Genomic DNA, 23,311 nt, shown 5'->3' on the forward strand with positions numbered 1-23,311 from the left:
TTTTATATTTTTTTATTTTTTCAAGACAGAGTCTTGCTCTGTCACCCAGGCTGGAGTGCAGTGGTGCAATCTCGGCTCACTGCAACCTCCGCCTCCTGGGTTGAAGCGATTCTCCTGCCTCAGCCTCCCGAGTAGCTGGGACTATAGGCGCCCGCCACCACACCCGGCTAATTTTTGTATTTTTAGTAGAGACAGGGTTTCACCATGTTGGCCAGGATGGTCTCAATCTCTTGACCTCGTGATCCGCCTGTCTCGGCCTCCCAAAGTGCTGGGATTACAGGCGTGAGCCACCGTGCCTGGCCATTCCTCTTATTTTGTAAAAGACAGTCTAAGGTAGCCGGGCGCAGTAGCTCATGCCTGTAATCCCAGCACTTTGGGAGGCCGAGGTGGGTGGATCAGGAGCTCGAGACCAGCCTGATCAACATGGAGAAACCCTGTCTCTACTAAAAATATAAAATTAGCTGGGCATGGTGGCGCATGCCTGTAAATCCCAGCTACTCCAGAGGCTGAGGCAGGAGAATCACTTGAACCCGGGAGGCGGAGGTTGCGGTGAGCCCAGATCGCGCCATTGCTCTCCAGCCTGGGCAACAAGAGCAAAACTCCATCTCAAAAAAAAAAAAAAAAAAGATAGTCTAAGATTCTAGAACAAAAACATGCTGCTGGCTGCCAGTACTGATTTTATTAAATCAGGCACACTTGCTAAGAGCAGAGATATGATGAGCTGAGGTGAAAATCCAAGAAAGTGTTTTTGGGTTTCGGGGGTTTTTTAAAGTCTTTTCATAAAATCCAAGAATGTCCTCAGAACACAACCTTGTCTCCCTTTCCCATCTGATCTCTGCATGGGGCTCTGCCATCCTCTTTACTGTGCCCCTGTTGGCCTGGGGCAGTTGTCTTCACCCTGCCCCGCCCCAAGGAAAGCTCCTCCACACCTCCCCTTCCTGGTAACAGATGCAGGGCTCAGGTCCAGCTTCACAGCCATGCCTGGGATCCATGAGGAACAGCCCTGTGGGTGGCCAAATTCAGGGCTGTTCCTGCCTGTGGAGACACCACTCGGGTTCCACACCTCACCCCACACCCCTAATTATTAAACCAGATGCTCCCATACTTCAGGCCCAGCCTCACCTCCACCAGAAGCCTCTGTAGAACCAGTTCTTTTTTTTTTTTTTTAAGACAGAGTCACGCTCTGTCACCCAGGCTGGAGTGCAGTGGCATGATCTCGGCTCACTGCAGCCTCCGCCTTCTGGGTTCAAGCTATTCTCGTGTCTCAGCCTCCTGAGTAGCTGGGATTACAGGCGCCTGCCACCACGCCTAGCTAATTTTTGTATTTTTAGTAGAGATGGGGTTTCACCATGTTGGACAAGCTGGTCTTGAACTCCTGATCTCAGGTGATCCGCTCACGTCAGCCTCCCAAAATGCTGGGATTACAGACGTGAGCCACTGCACCTGGCCTCCAGTTCTTTTTTTTTTTCTTTTTCTTTTTTAGAGACAGGGTCTCACTCTGTTGCCCAGGCTGGAGTACAGTGGTGCAATCATAGCTCATGGTAGCCTCAAACTCCTGGGCTCAAGCATTCCTCCCACCTCAGCCTCCAGAGTAACTAGGACTACACACATGAGCCACCAGGCCTGGCTGTTTTTTAAAGTTTTTTGTAGAGATGGGGTCTTGCTTTGTTGCCCAGGCTGGTTTTGAAGTCCTAGGCTCAAGTGATCCTCCCACCCTGGGCTCCCAAAGCGCTAGGATTACAAATGTGAGCCACCTCGCCCTGTCTAGATCCAATTGTTAAATACAATGCTAATATTAGACGTACCCACAGAGTGACCCCCTCAGTTTACAGATGTAGAAACTGATATTCACCATGATCCTAGGACCCAAAATGGGAGCTCTCTCCTTACTCTGAATATTTATAGAGCTGAGGGTCAGCACTGAATATGTTCTCTGGTTTTATCACAGATACTTCCTCTTATCTCTTATCTTCCCACCTGAGCCACGAGTTCATAGAGGGTATGACTGTCTGACTGCCCCCAGGCATACAGCCAGAACTCACTGTGTCTGGACGGGCCTCATACTACAGCCTCCACCCCTTCCAACCTCCTCTGAGACAGACTGTGGCTATGTCCTTCCTGCTGAACACCACCTCTGCCCTGATGGCTCCTGCAACTTGGACAAAGTGACAAGGTGAAGTTCAGGAGGCTCTGTGTTGCTGAAGAATTGGCCCTGAGGTTATTTCATGCCTGAATGACCAGTGGTTTACTACCAGAATCATCTGGCTTCCTGCAAGGAAGATTTGGGGCTTGGTATCTGTTCCCCTCTCAGACTCAGCAGACACCTAGCCACCGCTGAAGTCACTGAAATCGGATCTGCCTTCCACAGAACTGGCTCCTCGAGTCTGAGTCACCAGAGGACAGAGGAAGAGGGGCCGCTCTGGTAGCAGTTTCAGGTAATGGCATACAGACATCTGGCCAAGGTGCACATGTTTAATAGGTGATCTCCAGGCCCACAGAGAAATGCCATTTCCTTTATGAATGGCAGACAGAAGGGGACTGTGATGGGGATCATAGGGTGACTGCCCTGTCTACTCTGATCCCTCCCTTTTTCCTAAAATCTTAAAGACATGGCCTTGGACCCCTCGCCGGGCTCCTCATTAACAAATCTGATCTCCATTAGTAAGTTGGAAACTCCCTGCAGCCATGTGCATCTGTGTCTAGTTCATATTTTAGTTCCTTGGTGCTTGGTGAAGGGCCTGTGGCAGCACGGCAGCTCAGTGGTTTGAGAAGACACGCAGCACACTGCAGGGCCTCCCTCTTTTTAGGAAGCACTGCCCAAGTGCCAGGGCATAGCAAACAGGAGGCACCTGCATCACAGCAGTAGCCCAAGGGCCTGGAAGCACATTGCCTAGGAAGAGCAACCTAAAACGCTGAGACAAGTGGATATTTTCCCATCTAAGAAAACCTAGGCTCTTTCTGAAAGATGTGCGTGGCTTTAAGACAAGCTGAGCCCTGGCAAGAAAGGGAGGGAGGAGGAGGGACTGGGGAAGGAAGCTGACATTTACTTAGTGTCTACAGTGTGCCAAACTCACCACACAATGATGCTACTGTGAAATTCTAGTCACCCCAGAACTAGCCACTGTGTCGAGTTGTCAGAAAAGAGGGTTTTACTGGCCTTCCTTGACCTGGTTCTTCAAGAGACTTATGACCCCCTAATCCACTATTTATAATGACTTGACTTCTCTCCTGGTACCTAGGGTGGTACTAGTTATACTCCATACTTGAGAGAGCTGAGAGAGTCACTCCAATCAGCTTATCTGTCCTGTGGCTCAGCTCAGGACCCTGGCTGAGAAAAGCTACAATACAGCTCCTCATTTAACCCTCACAACAGCCTGATGAGGGAGGAATATTTATATTTTGCAGCTGGAAAAGCTCAAGCTCAGAGAGGGGAAGTAGCTTGTCTTAAGATCTCACGGGTAGTGGCTCAGCCAGATTTTGAATCCAAGTCTGTCTCCAGGGTCACAAGATGGTAAAGCTGAGTGGGCAAAGCATCTTGAAGCCTGGTACAGAGCCTGACAAATTGAAGGTGCTCAGTGAATATGTGGCGGGATGAATGAGCCCCACTCCAGGAGGACACTGACAAGGGCTTCTGCTTGTTTCCTTGCTTCCTTCTTTCCTTCAAAGAGCTGGTTCTTTTTTTTTAATTTTTGTTTTTTGAGACAGAGTCTTGCTCTGTTACCCAGGCTGGAGTGCAGTGGCGCGATCTCGGCTCACTGCAAGCTCCGCCTCTCAGGTTCACACCATTCTCCTGCCTCAGCCTCCCCAGTAGCTGGGACTACAGGCGTCCGCCACCACGCCCAGCTAATTTTTTTGTATTTTTAGTAGAGACGGGGTTTCACCGTGTTAGCCAGGATGGTCTCGATTTCCTGACCTTGTGATCTGCCACCTCAGCCTCCCAAAGTGGTGGGATTCAGGCATGAGCCACCATGCCCGGTCCTAACTGGCTTTTAAATGGGTCAAGTAGGATGGTGAGGGCTAAGTTTCACCTACAAGGAGAAATAACCTAAAACTCCCCTGCAGTGCCACTCAGACTGGCTATTGCCCTTTACTGAATTTATAACAAATAAAAGGCTCTTAACCTCCGTTCTTTTCATTCAGCAACCAGCTACAGTGTGAGGAACACACCACAATGCATAAGACACAGCTCTCGCCCTTCTGGAGTCCACAATCTGGTATCTGAGACAAGTGGACACCCCCTGAAGGGGTGCTGGGGACCACGGCAAAGTGCAGAGCAAAAACAGGAAGAAGGGGAGACACCTCGGTGGGCTTCAAGAAAGGCCAGGTTGCAGAAGGAAGACAGAGAGCAAAGGCCCAGATCAGCAAGGCCCCCTACCACTGCAAGGCAGGGGGGCACTTCCACATAGCTGGGGGATAAAGGCAGTGAGGGAAGAGAGGCAGGCAGAGTTAGGCTGCAGCTCTCCCGGGAAGGGCCATGAAAACCACACTTTTTTTTTGAGATGGAGTCTCGCTGTGTTGCCCAGGCCGGAGTACAGTGGCGCAATCTCTGCTCACTACAATCTCCACCTCCCAGGTTCAAGCAATTCTCGTGCCTCAGCCTCCTGAGTAGCTAGGATTACAGGCACATACCACCATGCCTGGCTAATTGAAAACCACACTTGTCACTGGTTTGGAAACCTCATTCCATGTGTTTCACAGGTGCTGGCTGTCTGAGCTCTCTGTGACTTTTCCTTGCCTTCCCTTCCTGTATTCCACCCAGGCTCCCAGTGTGAGGTTTATTTCAGGCTCCAAATAAACACATTAAATATCTTATCTCATGGACTAAAAAAAATTCAGGGCCAGCCAGGCACAGTGGCTCAAGCCTATAATCCAGCACTTTGGGAGGCTGAGGTGAGAGGGTTGCTTAAATCCAGTTTGAGATCAGCCTGGGCAACATAGCGAGACCTTGTCTCTTTTTTTTCATATTAAAAATAAAAAATAAGTTTAGGCCTGGCGCAGTGGCTCAGGCCTGTAATCCCAGCACTTTGGGAGGCCAAGGCAGGCGGATCACCTGAGAACAGGAGTTTCAGACCAGCCAATATGGCCAACATGGTAAAACCCCATGTCTATTAAAAATACAAAAATTGGCCGGGTCTGGTGGCTCACACCTGTAATCCCAGCACTTTGGGAGTCCAAGGCAGGAGGATCACCTGAGAACAGGAGTTCTAGACCAGCCAACATGGCCAACATAGTGAAACCCCATCTCTATTAAAAATACAAAAATTGGCCAGGCGTGATGGCTCACGCCTGTAATCCCAGCACTCTGGGAGGCCGAGGCAGGTGGGTCACCTGAGGTCAGGAGTTTGAGACCAGCCTGGCCAAGATGGCAAAACCCCGTCTCTACTAAAAATACAAAATTAGCTGGGCGTGGTGGCAGGCGCCTGTAATTCCAGCTACTTGGAAGGCTGAGGCAGGAGAATCACTTGAACCTGGGAGGCGGAGGTTGCAGTGAGCCAAGATTGTGCCATTGCCCTCCAGCCTGGGAGACAGAGGAAGACTCCGTCCAAAAAAAAAAAAAAAAAAAGCCAGGTGTGGTGGTTCATGCCTGTAGTCCCAGCTACCTGGGAAGCTGAGGCAGGAGAATCACTTGAACCCAGGAGGAGGCTGCAGTAAGCCAAGATCGCAGCACAGCACTGCACTGCAGCCTGGGCAGCAGAGCAAGACTCTGTCTCAAAAAAATAATAAACAATAATAATAATAAATAAATTCTGGCCAGGCACGGTGGCTCATGCCTGTAATCCCAGCACTTTGGGAGGCTGAGGCGGGTAGATCACCTGAGGTCAGGAGTGTAAGACCAGTCTGACTAACAAGGTGAAACCCCATCTCTACTAAAAGTACAAAAATTAGCCAGGCGTGGTGGCGGGTGCCTGTAATCCCAGCTACTGAGGAGGCTGCGGCACGAGAATCACTTGAACCCGGGAGGCAGAGGTTGCAGTGAGCCAAGATCGTGCCACTGCCCTCCAGCCTGGGCAACAGAGCGAGACTCAACTCAGGGAAAAATAAATAAATAAATTTTAAAAAATTAAAAATTCAGGGTCATGCTAAGAGGCAGAGAGTCAGCAACACTCTGGAACCTCTGTGAAGTCCTATTGGCTTTGGAGATGAGGCTGAGTGTCACAGAGCAAGAAAAAGCAATCATCCCCAGAATGGCTAGCTGGGTCCCAGTGCACAAAGAGCCACAGTTGACCTTGGTGCTCTCTGACCTGATACCTGAGAATCTGTCCTAAGAAAATATCACAAAAACATGTAAAAATCTGTACCTGCAATGATATTCATAGGACCAGGACTTACAATAGGAGAAAAAAGCAGGAAACAAACATCCAATGACAGAGACCACAGGTATGTTTTGGTACGCATCCCTCTGAAGGCCCACAACGCCACTAAGCATCACAGCTATGAAGATGGTGCAGCAATACAGAAAACGCTTTCTGGTCAGGCATGGTGGCTCACGCCTATAATCGCAGCACTTTGGGAGGCCGAGGCGGGTGGATCACGAGGTCAGGAGATCGAGACCATCCTGGCTAACATGGTGAAACCCCGTCTCTACTAAAAATACAAAAACAAAATTAGCCGGGCGTGGTGGCGGGTGCCTGTAGTCCCAGCTACTCTGGAGGCTGAGGTGGGAGAATGGTATGAACTCAGGAGGTGGAGCTTGCAGCGAGCTGAGATCGCGCCACTGCACTCCAGCCTGGGCGACAGAGCAAGACTCTGTCTCAAAAAAAAAAAAAGAAAAGAAAAGGCTTTGTTACATCAATACCAAATTATGGGCCAGGCCCGGTAGCTCATGCCTATAATCCCAACACTTTGGGAGGCCAAGGCGGGCGGATCACTTGAGGTCAGGAGTTTGAGACCAGCCTGGCCAACAAGGTGAGAACCCCTGTCTCTACCAAAAAAAAAAAAAAATACAAAAGTTAGCCAGGTGTGGTGGCATGTGCCTGTATTCCCAGCTACTTTGGAGGCTGAGGCAGGAGAATCGCTTGAACCTGGGAGGTGGAGGTTGCAGTGAGTCGAGATCACATCACTGCACTCCAGCCTGGGTGACAGAGACTCTGTCTCAAAAAAAAAAAAAAATACAGGCCGGGTGCAATGGCTCACACTTATAATTCCAGCACTTTGGGAGGCCAAGGTGGGCAGATCACTTGAGATCAGGAGTTCAAGACCACCCTGGCCAACATGGTGAAACCCCTCACTACTAAAAATACAAAATTTAGCAGGGTGTGGTGGTGCATGCCTCTAATTCCAGGTACTTGGGAGGCTGAGGCAGGAGAATCGCTTGAACCCAGGAGGCAGAGGCTGCAGTGAGCCGAGATCACACCACTGCACTCCAGTCTGGGGGACAGAGTGAGACTCCATCTCAATAAATAAATAAATAAATAACAATGGTTGCAAATGACTGGTAGAAATATGGAAGACTTATTTTCTGTTTTCCAAATTTTCTATAATGTGATCATGTTATTTTGATTTTAAAAACACACATACATAATCCCAGCTACTCGGGAGGCTGAGGCAGGAGAACTGTTTGAACCCGGGAGGTAAAGGTTGCAGTGAGCTGAGATCATGCCACTGCACTCCAGCCTGGGTGACAGGGCGAGACTCCATCTCAAAAAAAAAAAAAAAAAAAACACCATACACACACATACACACACACACACACACAAACACATTTTTAATAAGAGAAAGAAAAAAAAATAGGCTGGACACATGGCTCATGACTGTAATCCCAGCACTCTAAGAGGCTGAGGCGAGAGAATCACTTGAGCCCGGGAGTTAAGACCAGCCTGGGCATCATGATGAAACCCCGTCTCTACAGAGAATACGAAAATTAGGCTGGGCGCAGTGGCTTATACCTGTAATCCCAGCACTTTGGGAGGCCGAGGTGGGCGGATCACCTGAGGTTGGGAGTTTGAGACCAGCCTGGCCAGCATGGTGAAACCCAGTCTCTACTAAAAATACAAAAATTAGCCGGGTGTGGTGGCAGGCGCCTGTAATCCCAGCTACTTGGGAAGCTGAGGCAAGAGAATCACTTGAACCTGGGAGGTGGGGAGATTGCAGTGAGTCGAGATCACGCCATTGCACTCCAGCCTGGGCAACAGAGCGAGACTCCATCTCAAAAAAAAAAAAAAAAAATCAGCCAGGTGTCGTGGTGGGTACCTGTGGTCCCAGCCTGTGGTCCCAGCTACACCGGAGGCTGAGGCAGGAAAACTGCCTGAGCCCTGGAGATCGAGGCTGCAGTGAGCCATGATTGTGCTACTGCACCCGGCCTGGGTGACACAGACAGACCCTATCTCCAAAAAAAAAAAAAAACAGTAAGTGAGCAAGGTACACTCTCAGGCCTCGCTCCCTGCCACCGGCTGCAATGTGTGGAACCCTTCAGAAAAGCAAGTCTGAGTCATCTGGCCTGGCATTCAAGGCCTTCCAGGACCTGGCACCACTCCTTTAAAGGAATCTACCCTCAAAATGGGACACTTACTATCTCCTCCCACCTCTGTGTAGTCTCTCCATACACAAACCGTTCCATGCCAAGCACTGGGCTAGGGAAACTAAGAAAAAGCCTTGATTCCTGCCTTCGAGAAGCAAATAGTACAGAGAATCACACAGAAGCCAGGGCAAGAGGTGATGGCACATGATGAGCACTGTAACAGGGTGAGGGCAGACACAGGGTGAGACACAATGTGATCATAGAGGAGAGAGTAATTAAGCTGTCTGGGAGAGTCAGGGAAGGCTCTACTGAGCTGGAATCTGAGTTGGATCTTGAGAGATGAAAGAAACCTAGCAAACAGTAAAGAGGAAGGCAAGAACCACACTTGCAAAGCCACAGAATCTTTATTTATTTATTTATTTTATATATATATATATATATATATATATATATTTTTTTTTTTTTTTTTTTTTTTTTTTTTTTGAGACGGAGTCTCACTCTGTCGCCCAGGCTGGAGTGCAGTGGCGTGATCTCAGTTCACTGCAACATCCACCTCCCGGGTTCAAGTGATTCTCCTGCCTCAGCCTCCTGAGTAGCTAGGATTACAGGTGCGTGCCACCATACCCAGCTAATTTTTTGTATTTTTAGTAGAGACAGGGTTTCACCGTGTTAGCCAGGATGGTCTTGATCTCCTGACCTCGTGATCCGTCCGCCTTGGCCTCCCAAAGTGCTGAGATTACAGGCTTCAGCCATTGCACCTGGCCGACAATCTTTAAAAAGAGCTTGCATGTGTTCAGAAGAGAGAAGGTTATGGAGGCTGTGGAGGGGTGTGTGGAGAGAAGAGTCTGGAGTATCAGGGAACCAGTCTGAAGAGGGTGGGGCCAGACTGTAGGACTTTGGATGTTGCTCTACAGGCAACGGGGAACAACTAGAGATTTGCAGCAGGGGTGACATGATCATTGTAACAGCAGTGAAGGGAGTGCAACAGCATGGGAGGACAACAGCGGGAAGACTGGCTAGGACACAACTGTCAACATGGGTGAAGTGAGGACCAAATTGAGGGACAGCAGCTGGGGATGGAGAAAAGGAACAAGAGGGAATTCAGAGACCTTCCTCACATCAATCCCACAGGCTCAGCAACTCTCTGGGTTGGCCTGGGAATGGAAAGACTACAGGGCAGGAAAGGGAAGGGAAAGAATAGAGTTGAGGCCAGGCACAGTGGTTCACGCCTGTAATCCCAGCACTTTGGGAGGCTGAGGCAGGTGGATCACTAGAGGTCAGAAGTTCGAGACCAGTCTGGCCAACATGGTGAAACCCCGTCTCTACTAAAAATACAAAAATTAGCCGGGCATGGTGGCACATGCCTGCAATCCCAGCTACTCAAGAGGCTAAGGCAGAAGAATCGCTTGAACCCAGGAGAGGTGGAGGCTGCAGTGAGCTGAGATCACACCACTGCACTCCAGCCTGACTCTATCTCAAAAAAAAAAAAAAAAAAAAAAAAAAAAGGCCAGGCACAGTGGCTCATGCCTGTAATCCCAGCACTTTGGGAGGCTAAGGCAGGTGGATCACCTGAGGTCAGGAGTTTGAGACTAGCCTGGCCAACCCAGTGAAACCCCGTCTCTACTGAAAATACAAAAATTAGCCGGGCGTGGTGGCATGCCATGCACCTGTATTCCCAGCTACTTGGGAGGCTGAGGGAGGAGAATAGCTTAAATCCGGGGGGCAGAGGTTGCAGTGAACCAAGATAACACCACTGCACTCCAGCCTGGGTGACAGAGCAAGACTTTGTCTCAAAAAAAAAAAAAGAAAAGAAAAGAAAAAAGAAAGAAAGGAGTGCCCAAAATAAGTGACTGTGGCAGAGGAGGAACAGGTTTTTCAAGGGTGGGTGTGGTGGGGTAGGGAGAGGATCCGAGAAGATATTGAGTCAGGTTGGAGATAGCTGTGGAATATTTCTGGATGGAAGGATTGGGAAGGTGCAGGTGTGAGTTTGAAACAGTGGTTTGAGCTCAGGAGGAAGCTGAGAACTAGAGATCTAGATCTGGGATCGCTGAAATGTGGATGCTATTCTGAAGCCATAGAAATGAAGGTATAAAGTGAGAACAGGGTAATCCCAGCACTTTGGGAGGGTGAGACAGGATTGCTTGAATCCAGGAGTTCGAGACTAGCCTGGGCAACAAAGTGAGACCTCATCTCTCCAAAAAAAAAAAAAAAAAAAAAGCCAGGCATGATGGTGTTTGCCTGTAGTCCCAGCTACTTGGGAGGCTGAGATGGGAGGATTTCTGGAGCCTGGGAGATTGAGGCTGCAGTGAGCCGTGATTGTGCCACTGCACTTTGGCCTGGGCAACACAGTGAGACTCTGTCTCGAAGGAAGGAAGGAAGGAAGGAAAGAAGGGAGGGAGGGAGGGGAGGGGAGGGGAGGAAAAGAAAAGAAAAAAGAAAAGAAGAGAAAGACAAAGTTTAAGTTCTGAACTTCCAATAGCATGAATAAAAACAAAAAAAGAACTCTGGAATACTCCTAAATGTATGAGACAGGAAGTGAAAACAGGCTGAGGAAGGTGAGAATTATCAGGATAAAAGAGGCCAAGGATGGAGAGAATTTCAAGAGACTGGCCAAACAAGCATGTGAGTCACAAGCAGCAGACGCATCCCAGGCCCATGACTCCCCGAGAGACCATTAAGATCTAAGAGTGAGGACATGCCCGGGGGTGCAGGGGTGAGAGTGGACACAGGAGTACAGGGATGACAGCAAGCAGGAGCGACTTTTGGTTCTTGGCACTCCTTCACCCAAAAATACTCTTTTCTGGCCGGGCGTGGTGGCTCACACCTGTAATCCTAGCATTCCGGGAGACCGAGGTGGGTGGATTACCCGAGATCAGGAGTTTCAGACCAGCCTGACCAAGGGGGTTGAAACCCCACCTCTACTAAAAATACAAAAATTAGCCAGGCGTGCTAGTGCACGCCTGTAATCCCAGCTACTTGGGAGTGAACCTCTGTCTCAAAAAATAAATGAATAACCCTGTTTTCCCATCTGCCAGGCTTTCTGCTTTCAGCCCAAGCCCTCTGTGCCATAGGGCTCTGGCCCTTCCTCCTGAGAGCCCTCCCAGCTCCTTTGGACACTGCCCTGATCCCACTTGTGATGTGCTGTCACTCTCAGTGAGCATTTATTTTCTTTTTTTTTTTTTTTTTTTTTTGAGATGGAGTCTCGCTCTGTCATGCAGGCTGGGGGGCAGTGGTGCAATCTCGGCTCACTGCAACCTCTGCCTCCTGGGTTCAAGCGATTCTCCTGCCTCAGCCTCCCGAGTAGGTGGAACTACAGGCGCCTGACATCACGCCTGGCTGATTTTTGTATTTTTAGTAGAGATGGGGTTTCACCATATTGGCCAGGCTGGTCTCAAACTCCTGACCTTGTGATCCGCCCGCCTCGGCCTCCCAAAGTGCTGGGATTACAGGCGTGAGCCACTGCACCCCGGCCTCAGTGAGTATTTCTTAGCTCTCCTGCCAGAAGCCATTGATCACATACTGTGCTCATTTACCATGCTCTCCTGCACAGGCCTGCAGAGCAGCATGACCTCAGTGATGTGCAGTAACACGAACATCTCAAAGCAGCACTTGCTGGATGGGTCACAGCTTGCAAATGTGCACAGCACTCTTCTCTGAATGAATAGCAAGTACCCCTTGTTTGTCCTGGTTAAATATTACCATTTCTCTGAACACAAGATTATCTTACCCCAAGTGTTTCCAAAGAAGACTTAACAGAAGAGTCAAAGTTCACCTATCTCTCTACCCAAGTTTTAACACCCAGCCTGGCTCCAGGTGCCAACCATAAAGGCAGGAATCCTCCTATCTGGGCAGCTGTCTGCAGTCACAGTGAAGCTGTAAGAACCCTGCCATTTTCAAATTTCTTGAGACAATGCTCTGTTACACAGGAAAGTTCTACCAGGTCCATCTGGTTGTTCCAAGAATTCCCAAAGTTATGGTCAAGCTGGGGCCAACCCTCTCTGGGAAGGTCCCAGTGTCTGCACAGGGAAATTCAAGTAACTTTGTTCACACCCGAATCACGTTTCTGCCACCACTTTCTCCTTCCACAGAAGAGAAATATTTCAAATCCTTGGGAAGCAGCCACAACACCGAGATTATCTTTTAACTGCGAGGAGGCAATGTGTGAAAGTGATATTGTGTGACTTGGCAACATACAAACACTGAAAGGTTTTTTCTGTTCAATGCCACCACCTATTCCACTTCCTCTCCTTGAGATCAATGCTGTCTGCCTGGGATAATCTGGCAGAAGTGCTGAGTGGGAAAGCAGCCCTAGGCACTTGCCTGGGTGGTCTGATTTTTAGCGGACTGCTGAAAAATGGATGGTACAATGACTCCCTTTAGCTTTCCACCCCTTCATCACCTGACAAGACTTAATGAGAAACTTTTGGGAGCAGACACCCTGGATCATTCCGAAGCAGAGACTGAAATACTCAGAAGGTACAAAGCAGCTGCCATAACCAACAGAAGAATTAGGGTGTGCCAGTGGAGGCTGTGAAATCAACAACACTTGGCTTGCAGTTTCCTGCTTCCTCCTAGGAGGTGGGCAAACCTCTGTGGCACACTCATATCTTAACTTCCCATTCACAGCTCTTTCTGTGCAGGAAGTTTTCTAATCATCCCGATTATAACCACACACAAGGAAGAGGTCATAAAAGCACATGCCCACAGTGCGGGGTGGAAGCAGGCACTTAATAAAGAACCTTGGATGAGGAAGTCAACTAAATGGTGCACTGGAAGTTTCAAAGGACATAACGAGTGAGCAGAAAACAGATTCCATGGTAGAATAACCGTGAGAAATGCTTGGTCAAATAAAGCTGAGCCAATGTCTTTTTGTAGGATTTCTCAGAGCCTTTAACAAACTAACAAGCCTTGTGAATCTTTATTTTGGTTTGTTTGTTTTTTGAGATAGAGTTTCACTCTATTACCCAGGCTGGAGTGCAAAGGCACTCCTCACCTCACTGCAACCTCCACCTCCCAGGCTCAAGTGATCCCCCTGTCGCAGCCTCCCAAGTAGCTGAGCCCACAGGTGCATGCCACCACACCCGGCTAATTTTTTGTATTTTTTGTAGAGACGGGGTTTTGCCATGTTGCCTAGGCCATTCTCAAACTCATGACCTCAAGTGATCCACCTGCCTTGGCCTCCCAAATTGCTGAGATTACAGGTGTGAGCCACCGTGCCTGGCCAAGTCTTGTGAATCTTTGAAAAAACAAACAGGCTGGGCACAGTGGCTCATGCCTGTAATCCTAGCACTTTGGGAGGCTGAGGCGGGTGGATCACCCGAGGTCAGGAGTTCGTGACCAGCCTGGCCAACATGGTAAAACCCTGTCTCTAGTAAAAATACAAAAATTCTGAGCGTGGTGGTGGGTGCCTGTAATCCTACCTACTCGGGAGGCTGAGGCAGGAGAATCGCTTGAACCCAGGAGGTGGAGATTGCAGTGAGCCAAGATCGCACCATTGCACCCTAGCCTGGGCAAAAGAGCGAAACACCATCTCGAAAAACATAAACAAAGAAACAAAAATGAAATAGGTAGCAATTCTCAAACCTATTTGACCACAGAACCATGAGCACCTTTCAGGACTGGCATTACTCAGAATATATATTGCTTTAAAGAACTGTCTTAAAAAGCCCAAGAATTGTTCTCCAGTGGAAAATAAAAATAAAAATAAAAAATAAAAAAATTAAAGAACAAAAGCACAAGATCTGTATTATTCCATCCCCTCACACTGGAGAAAAAAGGTAGCTTAGCTAATACTAATTTGTTACTTTCACCACTCCCGGTACTCTCAAGAATGGTGACAATGTGATGATGTTACATTCCATTCTTTCCTTAGCCAGCCTAAAATAGCCCCAGTGCAGTTTAACACCAATGTCTGAGCTTCAAAACCTTTAAAACAGCCCTGTCCTGGGAATGAGACCCAGGTCAGCACCTTCCTGCTGCTAAACAACTGATGACTCTGGCACATACCATCCAAATTGAGGTCTTGGTTTCCTCATCTCTAAACTGAAGAGGTGAGAATAGAGTTCTAAGAATGTTCTCAGCTCTTAACAGTCAACTATGGGCTCTGAACACTAGGTATATTTTTGCAATCCACCATTACACTGCATGACGGAAATAAAAACGACTGTTCTGGAGTGTGACTAGGTGTGACAGTTTCTGAGTCTATCGCCTCTCCACCTGCTCTCTCCTGAGCTTGGTGCCAACACCCTGAGTAAATGAAGCTGGGCTCACACCCAGGCACCCAAGGGCTACACCTCCAAACGTCCTAGCCCTGGCAGTCAAGGAAGCAGACACCACCGTCTCAAGGAAAAGGTGGGCAGCTCTGACCAGGAGAAGGTTCAGAGGCCTCACATCCAAAGCTGTTTCATCCCAAACCACTGTGTGCCAAGAGGAAAAGCCCAGCCCAGGATGAGGAGGAGCAAATCGCAGCCAGCCAGCCAGCTCTCTTCTTCCCACCTAGGACTCCCCACCAGATGTGGCTGGTTGACAGGACCACAGCTGCTTCCTGTCATGCCATATCCTGGGGCTTCCTGATGGACAGACTGTCTCGCTAGAATGCAGAAGTTACTTATACCACAGTTTGCACCGTCATTTTTGGAGCCAGAGATGAGGTTTAAGACTTTCAAGCAGCTATTAATACAGGGTAGAACTATCTTGCCCTCTGCTAACACTGGAGCAAAGCTCTCTGTATCTTTAGACAACTGACTTCCTCTCTGTCAGACAGCAGCAGACTTTTTATTTCTGATTCTGAGAGGACAAAAAAACACACATAAAAAATGGAAAATCATCACATACGACATACACCATAAGGCTACAAGATCCTACTAAAAAACCCAAACCCCAGTATTATACAGCAGTTTTGTAATTAAAGTCTGTTACCAGAAGACATTGGCAGAAAAAAAAAATGCAAATCTTCTTTCTTTACTCAATGAATAGAGATGACTGTTTGCCTTACATAAGAGACAAGGTCCTTGCAAACGCTCTGTCAAGAAACATTAAGCTTCTGAACATTAAGAGGAATGTTCAGAATTCCCTGATGTTCTAAGGAACAAGCTATCAGAATTTGCCCTGAGGGCTCCTGTTGGCTAAGACACCTTGAGACCAAGAAAGAAGCAAAACATTTTCACTCTCCTGACAGCGTATAATTATTTAGTTCAGGTCTCCTTTGATTTTGCTCTGACCCTTGAAGCAATTCAAAGTGGGAAAACTCATGCTGTGAATGACAGGAAGGACTCCTTCAAGGACTTCTCTGACACCTGCAGGAAACTTAAAAGCTGCCAATGACCAAAATAAAGGACAAGCAGGGTGAGTTAATGTGCCTGGTGACATCCAGACAGAGCAGAATATCAGGGCTCATAATTCACCAGTCAGCACAAACAAGCTTCCCTAGAACGGGTTTTGAGCAGACGTGAAACAAGAGGCATAGGAGCTCTGGAGGTAACAGTTCAGCCCCTCATGGTGGAAAAAGATCATCCCTGTGCTCTCAGCTTAAAGGCAGAAAGGTGTGGGCTTTAAGTAGGAAGACTGTCCTGTGGCTTATGCCTGTAATCATAGCACTTTGAGAGGTTGGGGCCAGAGGATTGCTTGAGACCAGGATTTCGAGACCAGCTTGGGCATCACAGTGAGACCCCTTCTCTACAAAATTTTTTTTAAAAAGGAGTCAGGCCCAGTGGCACATTCTTGTAGTCCCAGATACTCAGGAGACTGAGGTAGGATTCAAATAATCATTTGAATCCTGGAGGTCAAGGCTGCCATGACCTCCACTGTGCTATAGCCTGGGGGACAGAGTGAGACCCTGCCTTAAAAAAGGAAGAAAGAGGGCCGGGCGCAGTGGCTCATGCCTGTAATCCCAGCACTTTGGGAGGCCGAGGCGGGTGGATCATCTGAGGTCGGGAGTTCAAGACCAGCCTGACCAACGTGGAGAAACCCCGTCTCTACTACAAATACAAAAACTGGCCGGTCGTGGTGGTGCATGCCTGTAATCCCAGTTTCTCGGGAGGCTGAGGAAGGAGAATCACTTGAACCCAGGAGGTTGAGGCTGCAATGAGCCGAGATCGCACTACTGCACTCCAGCCTGGGTGACAGAGCAAGAATTGTCTTAAAAAAAAAAAAAAAAGGAAAAGAAAAGCAGGAAGACGGTTTCTTCCTCGATTGCTGTTCAAAAGGTCAGGCCAGGCGTGGTGGCTCACACCTGTAATCCCAGCACTTTGGAAGGCCGAGGCGGATGGATCACCTGAGGTCAGGAGTTTGAGACCAGCCTGGCCAACACGGTGAAACCCCGTCTCTACTAAAAGTATGAAAATTTGCTGGGTGTGGTGGCACACGCCTGTAGTCCCAGCTACTCGGGAGGCTGAAGCAGGAGAATTGCTTGAACTCGGGAGGCAGAGGTTGCAGTGAGCGGAAATCGTGCCAATGCACTCCAGCCTGGGCGACAAAGCGAGACTCAAAAAAAAAAAGAGTCAGGCCAGCTTACACGTCAGTGCATCTCAGCTATGTTGCTACCACACACAGTTCCATCAGACAAACGTTCCCTGTGGGTCCAGACTTTTTCACAGCCCCCCGCACCTCTCCTCCCTCCCTAACCCGGGCTCTCCTATCTGGTCAAAACCCACTCCAAACTAGACCCATGGCCAAAATGTGGAATTCTTATCAAGGCCATTTTTCAACTTGGGCTACCTTCCCGCCCTCTCCCATCTTTCTTTCCTTGACAAATCTCAGGGGCTCTCCTGTACTTTATACACTAGTTTGGCTGGTGGTGGAGCGGTGGCAGGTGTCCTGGGCTTTTCCCACATTTTTCCCCTCCCCCAGAGGCTTCACCACATCCTCATATGTTGCTGTCACCCCCTCTTCTAAAGTGACTCAAGACAGGTGTCTATCCAAGAATGAGGGAATGAGATAGCCACATTTCGCTTCTCCCTGACGCTAGAAGACTTCCCTAAGGGTCCGACCGTACCTGCTCCAGTCCCCTTCCCTAGCACACCCCAGCCTCCGGGTGCTAGAACACCCTCCCTACTCTCTCCAAGACTTCAGTGCCCCGCCTCCTCTGCAGTTCCACCTGCTGCTAGTCGCGCCCCTCACGCGTTACGATAGGCCAGGCCTCAAAGCCCGCTCTCCCATTGGGCAGATGACCCGTCCCTCCTACGCCACGTCTCCCGGCTCTAGCGAAAGAGGCCCGGGCGGCGGCCGTGGGCCCTAGGGAAATCTGAGAGCTGGATGGCGGGAGAGGGGCTCTACCTGGAAGGGGTTTACATCCACTGGGTCCGCGAAGGGGTTGGTGTCGAAAGCCGACATGGCGATCGGGGGCCAGCGGGCGAACTCCGCGAACGCTGCTGCCTCCGGGCACCCAGACCCAGCGGCTCTTCGTGTAGACCCTCCACTTCCGGGAGCGAGGCAGCGGTTCTGGCGCAGGCGCGGTGCCCTCCCCCGAGGGCGTGGCCCTATGACGTCACCGAGGTCCGCTCCGCCCCCTGCCCAGCCCACAATAGTGCGGTGGGTGGGCATTCGGCTTGCGTCCGCATCTTCGCTCTGCTGGGGATTCAGGGGTCTTGACTGCGCGGAGGGTCTACGGAGCCAGAGGCGTGGCCGGAGTCCTTCCCAACTGCCTATCAATCTGACACCTTCCAATTTTATGTTTCTAAAGCAAACTCTCAAAAGTGGGACAGGAAACAGCCCCTTCACTTCTCTGTAGACCAAGTTTGGGAAGAAGTCCAAAGTGATCCCTGGGCAGAGGACAGGGGTGACAGGTGAGGCCAGAGGCCTTGGGAGAACTAGGAAAGCGCTTCTTCTGCAGAACGTGCTCGGGGAAAGAGAAGTGCCAGGACCATCCAGCAGTCCTCCACCCGAGCTGAGCCTGCTTCTTTTAGGGCTGCTCGCCCTCTGATGTCGTTTCATCGTTTTAGGGACGAGGGTTCCTGGGCCCATCAGCTTTGGGACCTGAATTGAGACTTGAACCTGGACATCAAGCATTTATAAAGTGAATGAAGGGATTCAGCAACAAAGCCTCAATAATGGGGGAGGTGGCTGCTTCACTCTCCACAGCTCCGCTTTTTTTTTCCCGCCGACAGGGTCTCACTGTCGCCCAGGCTGGAGTGCAGTGGCGTAATCATGGCTCACTGCAGCCTCGAGCTCCTGGGCTCAAGCAATCCACCCACCTCAGCCTCCTGAGTAGCTGGGACTACAGCTGGTCACCACCATACCCAGCTAATTTATGGATCTTTTGTTGAGATGGGGATCTCACTATATTGCCCAGGCTCGTCTCAAACACCTGGGCTGAAGTGATCCTCCCGCCTTGGCTTCCTAAAATGCTAGGATTATACTCATGAACCACTGCCTGGCCAAATCCACCTTATTTATTTGGATCTATCTGGTATTATTCATCTCTGCTGTCACCGAATCCCAGCCACTGTCATTTTTACCCTGGATTAATACGGTGCTGTTAACTGGTCCATTGTTCTTCATGTTGTAATCAAAGATCTGTTTAAAGGGGGCAAAATTATCACAGAACTTTGTTAAAATTTTTCAATTAATTTCCATAAAGGGCTGGGTGCGTGGCTCATGCCTGTAATCCCAGCACTTTGGGAAGCAGAGGTAGGAGGATCACCTGAAGCCAGGAGTTCGAGACCAGCCTAGGCAACATACCAGGACCCTGTCTCTACCAAAAAAAAAAAAAAATTATATATATATATATATATATATATATCACACACACAATTAGCTAGGCATGGTGGCCTGCGCCTGTACTCCCAGCTACTTGGGAGGCAGAGGCAGGAGGACTGTTTGAGCTCAAGAGGTCGAAGCTTCAGTGAGCCATCTTTGCACCACTACACTCCAGCTGAGTGACAGAGTGAGACCCTGTCTCAGTTAAAAAAAAAAAAAAAAAAGGCCAGGCAAGGTGGCTCATGCCTGTAGTCGCAGCACTTTGGGAAGCCAAGGCAGGCAGATCACCTGTGGTCAAGAGTTCGAGACCAGCCTGGCCAACATGGTGAAACCTCATCTCTACTAAAAATACAAAATTAGCTGGGTGTGGTGGTGCACACCTGTAATCCCAGCTACTTGGGAGGCTGAGGCAGGAGAATCGTTTGAACCTGGGAGGCAGAGGTTGCAGTGAGCTAAGATTGCAACATTGCACTCCAGCCTGGGCAAAAAGAGTGAAACTCTGTCTCAAAAAAAAAAAAATTCATAAAGGCCCAAATTCTTAGTTTGTCTTCAAGGTCCTAAAGGATCTGCCCCTACCTTTCTCTCCTTCTGACCCCTTCTAGCACCCAACCGCCACCCGCTGTTCCAGCCATGCCAGTTCTTTTCAGTTGCTCAAACCTTCCTTGTGCCCTCCCGTCTCAGGGCCTTTACACATGTGTTCCCTCTACCTGGTATGCACTTAACCCATGCCCCACTATCATCCTCTGGTTAACCTCTCCTTACCCTTTAAATGCAAGTTCAGATGCCTTTCTTCAGGAGTAGCTTCCCTTCACTCTCTTGGTTACATCATCACCTCACACCCAACATAAGCTCTCCTATTACCCTGTAGTTCTCCTTCACAATACCTATTGCAGATTGTAATTAATACAAGTATAGGTGGTTCTTTATGCCTGTATCCTCCACTAGACTAAAAGCTCCATGAGGGTAGGGCTGAGGTCTGTTTTGCTCACTGTTGTGTTTCTGTCACTAACATAGTATAAAGCACATGATACACATTTATTTATTTATTTATTGTGGGTTTTGGGTTTTTTTTTTTTTTTCCAGACAAAGTCTCACTCTGTCACCCAGGCTGGAGTACAATGGCATGATCTCAGCTCAGTGCAATCTCTGCCTCCCAGGTCCAAGCGATTCTGCTGCTTCAGCCTCCCAAGTAGCTGGGATTACAGGCACTCACCACCACACCCAGTTAATTTTTTTTTTTTTTTTGTAATTTTAATAGAGACTGGGTTTCACCATGTTGGCCAGGCTGGTCTTGAACTCCTGATTTCAAATGATCTGCTCGCCTTGGCCTCCCAAAGTGCTGGGATTACAGGCGTGAGTCACTGTGCCCAGCCCACATGCATGATACACATTTAGTAACTATTTTACTGTTCCCCTGCATCCATTTATTTTGTTTGTTTATTTAGAAACAGGGTGTTACTTTGTTGCCCAAGCTGGTGTTGAACTCCTGGCTTCAATTGATCCTCCCACTTCGGCCTCCCAAAGTACTGAGCCTACAGGTACACACCACTGCCCCTGGTCATCTGTTTCTTTCACCTTCCTCTCCCGTCTAAATCCTGACTATCCTTTAGGGTTTAACTCAGCTTTACTTCAGGAAATATCTGCACACAAGTGGGAGGATGGGGAAGGATCCATTTTGTATCTCCTTAGAAACCGCCTGTCCCCAAGCCTCTATGGCCACCCCTCCAAGGGCAGCAGACTGATCTTTGCTGTCTGCTGTCTGCAGCCTCAGAGGAGAATAGTCCACACCCCACAAGGCAGTCCTGCCTGCTCTGGGTCTGCTGCAGCCAAGTACAATGCTGGGCTGGAGAAGAAAGAATGAAACTTAATTACAACCAATGTAGTGGCTGCCCATCTATCTGTCTAATTCCCTACGAGAGACATCATTCATTTATTCTACAAGAGAGGAGGTATAGAGAATGCAGCTCTTTGCTTTTGAACCAGTTATTTCACCTCTCCAAGACCCATTTTTCTCATCTTGATCTTGAAACCACCTTTGCAAAAATTATAACTGAGGAAATTATGACAGTGGAAGAGATTAGACCTAACCTACTCCATCTTGCTTCTGACCTTTAAGTGGTCCTTGTTCATTCCTGGGTGTAGGCTGAACGAACCTTGGGAAGGAATTTATAGTTTAACTCTGAAACAAAATTGATTATAGCCCTTTTCCAAAAAAAAAAAATCCCTTCTTGCCTGGGGACCAGTCTGCCTTTCTGGATTAATAAATTAGCTACAAGATTAGAAATTATGGTTTAGGGACCATGCAGCCTTCAGCTGTGAGTCTGAACCTCCCCAGATTGCTCCTGAGAATAACATCACTATTGTAAAACCTAAGATCAGTGCTTGAGATATTTTGCAGACCCTGCACTGGATGGATCAGCTGACACCACCTCCAACAGTAATGTAGCTCAGACAGTTCTGCCATCCCACTCAGGAACAGAAGACAGCAAGAAAAACTCACTTCGACCCCCTATGATTCCATCTCCAACCCGACCAATCAGCACTCCCTACTTGCCTAGCCCCTACCAGCCAAATTATCTTTTTTTTTTTTTTTTTTTTTTTTGAGACGGAGTCTCGCTCTGTCGCCAGGCTAGAGTGCTGTGGCATAATCTCGGCTCACTGCAACCTCCAATTCCCTGGTTCAAGGGATTCTCCTGCCTCCGCCTCCCAAGTAGCTGGGATTACAGGCATGCGCCACCATGCCCGGCTAATTTTTGTATTTTTAGTAGAGATGGGGTTTCACTATGTTGGCCAGGATGGTCTCGATCTCCTGACCTCGTGATCTGCCCGCCTCGGCCTCCCAAAGTGCTGGGATTACAGGCGTGAGCCACCACACCCGGCCAAGTTATCTTTAAAAACTCTGATCCCAGAGGCCGGGCGCAGTGGCTCACACCTGTAATCCCAGCACTTTGGGAGGCCAAGGCAGGTGGATCATAAGGTCAGGAGTTCAAGACCAGCCCGGCCAAGATGGTGAAGCCTCGTCTCTACTAAAAAATACAAAAAAAAATTGCTGGGCATGGTGGCAGTCGCCTGTAATCCCAGCTACTAGGGAGGCTGAGGCAGATAATTGCTTGAACCCAGGAGGTGGAGGTTGCAGTGAGCTGAGATTGTGCCATTGCACTCCAGCACAGGAGACAGAGCAAGACTCCGTCTAAAATAAGTAAATAAATAGGCCGGGCGCGGTGGCTCACGCCTGTAATCCCAGCACTTTGAGAGGCTGAGGCGGGCGGATCATGAGGTCAGGAGTTCAAGACCAGCCTGGCTAACATAGTGAAACCCTGTCTATATACTAAAAATACAAAAAATTTGCTGGGCATGGTGGCGGGCGCCTGTAATCCCAGCTACTCCGGAGCCTGAGGCAGGAGAATTGATTGAACCTGGGAGGCAGAGGTTGCAGTAAGCCGAGAACACATTGCACTCTAGCCCAGGCAACAGTATAAGACTCTGTCTCAAAAATAAACAAACAAATTAAAATAAAAACTCTGATCCCTGAATGCTCAGGACGACTGATTTGGGTAATAATAAAACTCCGGTTTTCTGCACAGCTGGCTCTGCATGAATTTACTCTTTCTCCATTGCAATTCCCCTGTCTTGATAAATTGGCTCTGTCTAGGCAGCAGGCAAGGTAAAGCCGTTAGGTGGTTACAATCTCACAGGGTTGTCTTGAGAATTGATGAAAAAAGCAGTGTTTTTTTCTCCCTCACAACTACAGACTCCCTCAACAGTCATTCATCACAATACTTCTAACCCCTGACGTGTGTGGGTTGTTTCTCCACACATCAAGCAATTCTGCAGCAAACACTAACTGGGTGTCCTTCAATTTAATTTAATTCCAACACTTTCTACCTGGAGATAGTGTCAGATTGTAACTGCAGTAAGTTCATTGCCAGATATGCAAATCAATACGCTGAGGCACCGGGTTGCAGCAAAGAAAAAGGTTTGTTTAATTGTAGGGCGACCTAAAGAGGGGATGGGAGAAAACCCCAAATCTATTTCCCCAAGGTGTTTAGGGTTAGGGATTTTTTTTTTTTTTTTTAGATGGAGTCTCACTCTGTCACCCAGGGGCGTGATCTTGACTCACTGCAACCTCTGCCTCCCTCAGGTTCAAGCCATTCTCCT

The 23,311-nt window shown here is 48.8% G+C and overlaps 1 protein-coding gene across 3 annotated transcripts in view; it reads right to left on the bottom strand.

Annotated features, from left to right (window-relative positions):
• The window catches only part of SCAMP2 (secretory carrier membrane protein 2), a 29,935-nt gene extending 12,011 nt beyond the window's left edge, over positions 1-17,924 (bottom strand). For 2 of the 3 annotated variants that reach the window (XM_054452448.2, XM_054452446.2), the window contains exon 1: positions 17,732-17,924. In XM_054452448.2, coding sequence (XP_054308423.1) covers positions 17,732-17,788 — 57 coding nt within the window. In that variant the 5' untranslated portion in view covers positions 17,789-17,924. The remainder of the gene's footprint in view (positions 1-17,731) is intronic. The other variant, XM_054452449.2, reaches the window with a different exon arrangement.
• Positions 17,925-23,311: the final 5,387 nt, after the last annotated feature.

The sequence above is a fragment of the Pongo pygmaeus genome, chromosome 16 (genome assembly GCF_028885625.2).
Source record: "Pongo pygmaeus isolate AG05252 chromosome 16, NHGRI_mPonPyg2-v2.0_pri, whole genome shotgun sequence".
NCBI classification, from domain to species: domain Eukaryota; kingdom Metazoa; phylum Chordata; class Mammalia; order Primates; family Hominidae; genus Pongo; species Pongo pygmaeus.